Below are 9341 nucleotides of genomic sequence, written 5' to 3'. Positions count from 1 at the left end.
CCACTTCTGAAAAAACTTAGCCGCTGAAAACTTATGAATAGCAGTGAAACACTGTCTGATATAATAGAAGATAAGCCCCTCAGGATGGAAGGCACTTAAAGTACAACTGAGGAAGAGCTGCCTCCTCAAAGTAGAGTCAATCTTAATGACTTGAATAGAGTAAAGCTTTCTGGACCTTCATTTGCTAATGTGGCACAATTCAGAATGAGAAGAAACTGCTGCAAGCATCCATTAATAATTGGAATGTGGAATGTACAAAGTTGAATCTAGGAAAATTGGAAGTTGTCAAAAATGAAATGGAACACAAAAATCTATATCCTTGGCATTAATGAGATGAAATGGACTGGTGTTGGCCATTTTTAATCAGACAGTAATATGGTCTATTATTCTGGGCATGAAAATTGAAGAGGAATGGTGTCACATTCATTGTCAAAAAAAACATTTCAAGATCTATTCTGAAGGACAGTGCTGTTAGCGATAGGATAATATCCATATGCCTACAAGGAAGACCAGTTAATATTACTACTATTCAGATTTACATACCAACTTGGCTTTAGTAAGCCAAAGATGAAGAAATTGAAGATTTTTACCAACTACTGCAGTCTGAAATTGACCAAATATGCAAATTGGTAATTAGTGGTGATTAGAATGTGAAAGATGGAAACGAGAAATCATTGATAGTTGAAAATACAGCCTTGGTGATAAAAATGACACTGAGATTGCATGATAGAATTTTGTGAGACCAATGACTTATTCATTGCAAAAACCTTTTTTTTAAAAAAACATAAATGGCAACTATATACATAGACCTCACCAGATGGAATACACAAGAATCAAATTGATTACATCTGTGGAAAGAAGCAATGGAGAAGCTTAATATATCAGTCAGAACAAGGCCAGGAGCTGACTGTGGAATAGAATCAATTGCTATGTGCAAGTTCAAAATGAAGCTGAAGCAAATTAAAACAAGTCACAGGAGCCAAAATACAACCTTGAGTATATCCCTCCTGAATTTAGAGACCATCTGAAGAATGGATTTGATGCATTGAACACCAGTGACCAAAGACCATACAAGTTGTGGGTTACATCAAGGACATCATACGTGAAGAAAGCAAAAGGTCACTAAAAAGACAGGAAAGGAAGAAAAGACCAAAATGGATGTCAGAAGAGACTCAGAAACTTTCTCTTGAGTGGAGAGTACCTAAAGCAGATGGAAGAAATGATGAAATAAAAGAGATAAACAGAAGATTTCAAAGGGTAGCTCAAGAAGAAAAAGTAAAATGTTACAGTGAAATGTGTGAACACCTGGAATTAGAAAACCAAAAGGGATGAACACACTCATCATTTCTCAAACTGAAAGAATTGGAGGGAAAAAAAAAAAAATCAAGCCTCGAGTTGCAATGTTGATGGATTCTAAGGGCAAAATATTGACTGATGCAGGAAGCATCAAAAGAAGATAGAAGGAATACATAGAATCAATGTACCAAAAAGAGTTGGTCGACATTCACCCATTTGAGGAGGTAGCATATGATCAAGAACCAATGATAATTGAAGAAGGAAGTACAAGCCGCACTGAAGGAACTGGGGAAGAATAAGGCTCCAGGAATTGATGGAATACCCATTGAGATGTTTCAATAAATGGGTGGAACATTCAAGGGACTCACTCCTTTATGCCAAATAATTTGGAGGACAGCTAGCTGACCAACTGACTGGAAGACATCCATATATATACTTTTTTATTTTTAATTGTGATTTGGATGAAAGTTTACAGAGCAGATTCACTTTCCATACAGCAGTTCACACACACATTATCTCATGACATTGACTATAATTTACCCCAATGCAACAGCTCCCCTTCCACTTCCTCCCGATAGTTACCTCTTCTCCCATGATTGTTCTCTTCAAGGAGTGTATCTACCTCACATACATGTTCACCTCATATGCCTATTAAGAGATCCATATTTATGACCATTCCAAAGAAAGGTGACCCAACAGTACAGAAATTCTCAAACAATATCCTTAATATTACACACAAGTAAAATTTTGCTGAAGATAATTCAGAAGTTGTTGCAGCAATATATTGACAGGGAACTACCAGAAATTCAAGCTGGATTCGGAATAGATTGTGGAAAGAGAGAGCATTTGATGTCAGATTGATCTTGGCTGAAAGCAAAGAATACCAGAAAGATGTTTACCTGTGTTTTACATACTATGCAAAGGCATTCGACTTTGTGGATCATAGTAAATTATGAATAACATTGCAAGGAATGGGCATTCCAGAACACTTAACAGTACTCATGAGGAACCTGTACGTAGACCAAGAGGCAGTTGTTCAAACAGAACAAGGGGATACTGCATGGTTTAAAATTAGGAAATTTAGTGCATTAGTGAAATTAGTGCATCAGAGTTGTATCCTTTGTCAATACTTTTTCAGTCTGTATGCTGAGCAAATAATCTGAGAAGCTGAACTATATGGAGAAGAACACAGCATCAGGATTGGAGGAAGACTCAACTCAAAAGATGAATGTGACATTCATCTGATACAACCTTGCTTGCTGAAAGTGAATGGCAAAAAAAAAAAAAAAAAGGAAGAGGAAGAAGCACTTACTGACTACATTCAATACGGGTTATACTTCAACATAAAGAAAGCAAAAATTCTTAGAACTGGACCAATAAGCAACATCATGATAAATGGAGAAAAGATTGAAGTTGTCAAGGATTTTGTTTGAGTTGGATCCACAATCAAAGCCCATGGAAGCAGCAGTCAAGAAATCAGATGATGTATTGCATTAGGCAGATCTGCTGCAAAAGATCTCTTTAAAAGGTTAGAGAGCAAATATGTCACTTTGAAGACTAAGGTGTACCTGACCCTTAGTAAGCTGTGGTATTTTCAATTGCTTCACATGCATGTGAGAGCTGGGCCATGAATAAGGAAGACCGAAGAAGATTCTTGATGCATTTGAATTGTGTTAGTAAGCATACTGAAAATACCCATTGACTACCTCTGGTGGCATAGGAGCTCTGGTGGCTTAGTGCCTAAGGCATTTATTTGACTGCTAACCAGAAGGCAGGCAGTTCAAACCCACCAGCTGCTCCTGGGAAGGAAGATTGGGCAATCTACTTCCATAGTGATACCACCTGGGAAACCCAAGGAGGGGTCACTATGAGTCAGAACTGACTAAATGGCAGTGAGTTTTTTTTTTTTTTTTGTATTTATCAGAAGAATGAATAAATCTCTCTTGGAAGAAGTACAGCCGTAATGCTCCTTAGAAGCAAGAATGACCAGACTTCATCTCATGTACTCTGGTCATGTTGAGGGACTGGTCCTTGGAGAAGGATATCATGCTTGGTAAAGTAGAGGGTCAGAAAAAAATGGGGAGACCCTCAGTGAGATGGATTGACACAGTGTCTGTGACAATGGGCTCAGATGTAGCAGATATTGTGAGTGTTTTATTCTGTCATACATAGGGTTGTTATGAGTTGGAGCTGACTTGATGGCACCTAATAACAGCATACCATGCTCATGGTATTCTATCATGGTTGTTGTTTGTTGTTGTTATTTGCCGTCGAGTTTAGGAAGACTTAATATCATAAAAATGTCCATACTACTCAAAGTGATCTACAGATATAATGCAGGAAGACTATTTCTGGAAAATTGTCTCTGCTTTTCTTCATTACCCCTCCCCAAATAGAATAAATTTTTTTGTATAAGCCTTCATAACACCCCTTACTAAACTAAATTCCTGAGGACCGGGATCATGTCTGTCTTGTTCACAGTTGTAGCACTAGCATCTAGTTAAATCCCTAACATACAGTATTGAATTAATGAGTTAAAGGAGAGATAGACTGGGGCTAGGTGATGAAAAGATCTTAAATGTCAGATAGAAAACTGTGGGTTTTATTCTTCAGCAGTAGGAAAGTGGTCTGGTTAAGGAGGCAAATAGGTAAACAAGGTAAGACTTGAAAGCAAGGTGTATTGACCAGATATAGGTATAGAGCCCCTCTGGTTTTGGATAGAGCAATTTTCTATAGCTTTAATGTCTCAGAATTTATCTAGTTTCTAGATTCTGATTTCTATTCTTTGATTTTGTTTTAGGAAGTAATTTGACTGTATCAGAGTTTGGTCAGAATGATTTCCAAAAGAAGACTGTCAAAATCTGAAGATAAAGAGAACCCAACAGAAGATGCCTCTAGTAAGTGTCTAGTCATTTGTTGCTTTGTTTCTTGTAGCAAATGTGTGAGGCATTTAAAGAGGTTTAATGTTCCTACTTTTCAAGTGCTGGGAGTCATCAAGATACTGGAAACATACAATCTAGTATCAGGAGATTTGGGATTGAGTTGCTGCTTCTAATTCAACATATGAAAATCTTATCTGAGCCTCTGTTCCCATATTCATAAAAGGTATTAATATTACAGACCATATGTACTATACATCATTGCACAGAGATACAACATATTACTTGTGCTTTAAAAACAATAAACTTAAGTTCCCCTTTCTCGCTCAAAAAAAGTATGGTCTAACTATTAGAAAGTTAAAAAATAATTGTGGTCTAGATAAGGGCTGTGATAGTCATATATAAAGGAAAGATAGCATATCAAAGCAGTCACACCAGAGGCAAAGGAGCAGTGTAGACACTGTGCTCATATGAGAATGCGGCTGACAAAAGCTAAGAGTTCCAAAGAGAAAAGATTGATAATCTTTTTTACCCATTGTGCTTATTTATACTTTTAAGTCAATTCTAACTTGTTAATTAAAGGTTATTTCATATTCTAAAGTCCAACCCCACTGCCATCAGGTTGATTCTGATTCATGGCGGCCGTATAGGACAGAGTAGAACTGCCCCATAAGAGTTCCAAGGCTATAAATCCTTATAGAGCAGACTGCCTCATTTTTCTCCTGCAGAGTGGCTGGTGGGTTTGAGGCGCCATCCTTTTGGTTAGCAGCCACACGTGCTTTCTTACTAAGTTCCAGAAATTTGAGTTTAGCTTTTGGTCAGATACAGCTGATACTGATGGAAATGCTTATTGATGATTCTTATACAGCATTCAGAATGATTAGAATTTTCCAGCCAAAACCATGTTAGGTATAGGTTTGATATAGAAAAGGAAATTGTGAGGCTCTAACAATGTATTACTAAAGGAAATATAACCCTCTGTCATGAAGTCAATTCCAACTCATAACAATCATATAGGACAGAGTAGAACTGTCCCATAGGGTTTCTAAGGCTGTAAATCTTTACGGAAGCAGATTGTCTCATCGTTTCTCCTACTAGTGACTGGTGGGTTTGAACCGCCAACCTTTTGGTTAGCAGCCATATGCTTTAATATTGCTTTAACCGCTGTGACAACAGAGCTCCTTAAAGAGAATATAAGACAGAGAATTTGGTAGAAATTATGAAATTGAAGATAAATAATTTAGGAAGTTACTAAAAGTAAATGTCATGCTTTGGAAATACTAGTCTCCAAAAGGAAAGAAACTTTTGGAAGGGACTTGGGTTCTTTGGGTCAGTGATGAGTAAATTGAATCATTTGTTTTGGCTATGCCTGAATTTTTTTTTTTTTTTTTTTTTTTTTTAAGAAGGCTAAGGTTATTATTTCATTCTCCTCAAGATTTTTATTAGAGGGAGAAGAATTGGAGAAGGGACAAAAGAATAAATTGCATTATTAGAAGAGGTAGACTTCCTGTTTGTTTTTTTGTTTGTTTGTTTATTATATTTTATTCCTTATGAGTTGAAAGTTTGGAATGAAACTAATCTGGGCTTTGTACTCGAAGATATGACACTGGAGAACTTGCCTCATTCTGTCTTTTGTTGCATCCAAATCATTGGTCTCAAACTTTGGTGTGTATCAGGGTTATTCTCTGGAGAGCTTGTTAAAAATTTAGACTCCTAGGCCCCATCCCAGAGTTTTTAATTCATAGCTCTGGGATATAGCCTGGGAATATGCATAGTAATAAGCTTCCAGAGATTCCGGTGTAGTGGTTTGCAGAAAACAGCTTGAGAGACACTGATTACTTTATAATTTTGGTAGAAAATATCTCTATGGATATCCTTGTTAGATGTGGTACATTTTGAATTCTTCAAATGAAAACTCAATTAAAAGAAAAACTCCTTGCTATGGAGTTGATTCGGACTCAGTTATCCCATAGAACAGGGTAGTATTGCCTCTTGGGATTTTCTAGGCTGTAATCTTTATGGAAGCAGATTGCCACATCTTTTTCCTGTGGAGCAGCTTCTGGTTTGAACTATTGATCTTCCTGTTAGCAGCTGAGTGCTTAACCACTTGGTAAGCTTTCTTGAAAACTCAGTAGGCAAAAATAGTTCTATTTGTTGGTTGGTTGATTGATGATTGATTGGTTTGGGAGCCATGATTGCTGACCACTGTTAGAAATTATTTATTTTATCACAGCATCAATTCTAGTATAGGAACACATCAGCTTTCCTCTTAGGGTTATTATTTATGGGTTTGTATTTTAATCTTTGCTTCAATATTTCTCATGTTTTTGAAAAATTTATCTATTTTCAGAAGCGAGGAAGCCACATCTTTCCAAAAGGACAAAGAAATCTCAGGTTCATAATGAAATTGAAGAAAATGACAGCGTATTTGTAGAGCTTCTTAAGACATCAGGAATTATTCTTAAAACAGGAGAGAGTCAGAATCAGCTAGGTAATACTTTAATGTAAATCTGTTATCTGCACTTAGTGAAAAAGCTCAGGACTAAATCATAGATTTTCTAGAGAAGCAGTGAAGATTGGAAATTGGGAGGACTCTCCATCTTGAAACCAGGATGGAATTACTTTTTAGACAATATTGTTATAATCTGTTTCCTGATTAATGCATATTAAGTAAAGTACTTCCAATTCTTGTGTAGAAAAAGATGTTATATATTAGTATTCCCTCATGTTATCATGTGAAAAAAGAAATTAATATCCAGAAAGCATTTAGATCTGTGTCAGAATAATTTCAAAAGAACATTTAGAAAGCCAAGGCCCTGTTAGAGCATAGATTAGTTCATCCTACTAATATTATGGCAGGTGTTTCATAGAATATTCTGTCCTCTATCAAAGTTAAGTCTGTTTTACTGTTGGTTTAGAAATTTTTATTCTGAAATTATGTTGAATATATCTCTTGGTTTCATCAAACAAGGAATTTAGGTCCTTAGGGAAGGAAAACTGTGGTAGGAGATGTTAAGGATGCTGGTGATCAGTTATTCTTTTTTCCTTAAAGCTGTGGATCAGATAGTTTTCCAAAAGAAGCTTTTTCAGATCCTGAGGAAACATCCTTCTTATCCCCAAGTATGTATTTTTTCCCTGGGATTTTTGCTTTTGCCAGCTGTGCTCTGGAATTGGTGTATAAAGACACTGGCATAGAGTTAGTTGAGTGGGCTAGAAGAAAGTTTAGCTAACAGCAAATATTAAATGAAAACCTTACTCTTCCTCTGCCTTTTTTTTTCTTTTTTCCATTCCTTTATTAAGATAATAGAAGACTTTGTTAGTGGCCTGGAGTCTTACATTGAGAACCAAGACTGTTTCAGGAACTGCCTTTTGTCTTGTGAACGTCTGCAAGATGAGGAAGCCAGGTGTGGAGAGGAGACATAGAAGCCTGCTGAAATTCAGTCTGTTATATGCATTGGGTGGTTGGTGGTGGTGGTAGGGAAGGGGGAGAATGCTTTTTTTTTTTTTTTTGTCATTTCACTTTTGATTTCTAACTCTCTCTCCTTCAGAGTTTCAGCCTACCCTCTAAAACTATTGTGATTATGGGCTAAGAACCACAGTGTTTTCTAGAATGTGTTTCACCTGTGTTGATAGAATTTCAACTTTCCACCTCTTGCTTGCTTAAGAGCCATCTTTTTGTGTTTTCTATATACATATTTTAAATTTCATTGTGACTTGAGTGAAAGTTTATAGAGCAAATTCACTTTCCATACAGCAGGTCACATACACTTTGTCTCATGGCATCGACTACAATTTACCACACTGCAACAGCTCCCCTCCCACTTCCTCCCCATAGTTACCTCTTCCTCCCATGCACTCCTATCCCCCAAGCCCCCTCCCTGTGCATACACAGCCCTTCTATTCTCCCATGATTGATCTCTCCAAGGAGTGTGTGTTCTATATTTCTTATCTAATATAATAGTTGCTCTTCGAATTTAACCAATTTTATGAAGAAAAGGAAATGAAAACATTAAAAAAAAGAACAAATTACAAATACCTGTTTTTTACAGCATAGGCACACCTTACTCTAAGAGCCTCATCAAGCTGCTTCTGGGGATTGATATGTTACAGGTGAGACTGTGTCACTTTCTCTGTGAACATCTGATGGGTGTGATTTGTGGTCTATGAAAAAATCATGGGCTGGAGCACAAGGTAGTGCAGGGTTAATTGGAGAGTTTGGGTTTACAGTAGATTTACCTGTTGTTAAAATGAGTCCGGTTGGGCTGAAAACAGTTTGAGAGACACTGATTGCTTTATAATTTTTGTAGACTGTATCTCTATGTTTATCCTTGTTAGATGTGGAATGTTTTGAATTCTGTGTCTTTAAATTACTCTAATTAGCTTAATACATCTGGAGGTCCTATTATTCCCTAGGCATCTGATTCCTGTTTCTTTCTTTTCTTTTTTTTTCTTTTAATTGTGATTTGGATGAAAGTTTACAGAGGAAATTTACTTTCCATACAGCAGTTTACATGCACGTTGTCTCATGACATTGACTACAATTTACCCCAATGCAACAGCTCCCCTCCCACTTCCTTCCCATAGTTACCTGTTACCTCTGTCCATCCCTCCATGTGCTCCTGCCCCCTGAGCTGCCTCCCTGTGCATACACAGCCCTTCTCCCATGATTGTTCTAGGAGTGTATCTACCTAGTGTAAATGTTCACCTCATATTCCTGTCTTTTGTTTGGCTGGAAGCCACACGAGTGGGTTCAATTCCAGACCTGAAGGCCAGCTAGGGGTCATAGTGCCAGTGGTTCCTTTAGGCTCTGTCAGACCAGCAAACCTGGTCCCCCTTTTTCCTTTATCCCCCCAAATGATTTTGAGTTTTGTTCTACATTTTTCTCCCACTCTATCCAGGCTCTCCTACATAGATCGCCCTCTGAGTGGCTGACAGTGGTGGCCGGGCACCATCTAGTTCTTCTGGTCTCATAGTTGTATAGACTGAGGATCACATGGTGTACCAGTCGCTAGGACGAATTGTTTCCATGAATCTTTGGTTTTCTTCATTCTTTCTTTACTCTGGACAAGGAGAGATCCATCGTTGCTTCTAGATGGCTGCTTATAAGCTTTTAAGATCCCAGTCACTGCTCACCAAACTATGATTCCTGTTTCTTTTTTTTTTTTT

The 9341-nt window shown here is 37.3% G+C and overlaps 1 protein-coding gene across 1 annotated transcript in view; it reads left to right on the top strand.

The window, feature by feature from the left end:
• Positions 1 to 4129: 4129 nt before the first annotated feature.
• FANCD2 (FA complementation group D2) overlaps positions 4130 to 9341 on the top strand; it is an 84412-nt gene continuing 79200 nt past the window's right edge. Inside the window, exons 1-5 of the mRNA XM_042781654.1 lie at positions 4130 to 4193; positions 6526 to 6666; positions 7228 to 7295; positions 7476 to 7579; positions 8225 to 8285. Coding sequence (XP_042637588.1) covers positions 4130 to 4193; positions 6526 to 6666; positions 7228 to 7295; positions 7476 to 7579; positions 8225 to 8285 — 438 coding nt within the window. The remainder of the gene's footprint in view (positions 4194 to 6525; positions 6667 to 7227; positions 7296 to 7475; positions 7580 to 8224; positions 8286 to 9341) is intronic.

This window comes from Orycteropus afer, unplaced genomic scaffold, assembly GCF_000298275.1.
Source record: "Orycteropus afer afer isolate SDZICR_OR568_19922 unplaced genomic scaffold, OryAfe1.0 scaffold00144, whole genome shotgun sequence".
NCBI lineage: Eukaryota > Metazoa > Chordata > Mammalia > Tubulidentata > Orycteropodidae > Orycteropus > Orycteropus afer.
This window is presented reverse-complemented; position numbering and strand designations above follow the sequence as displayed.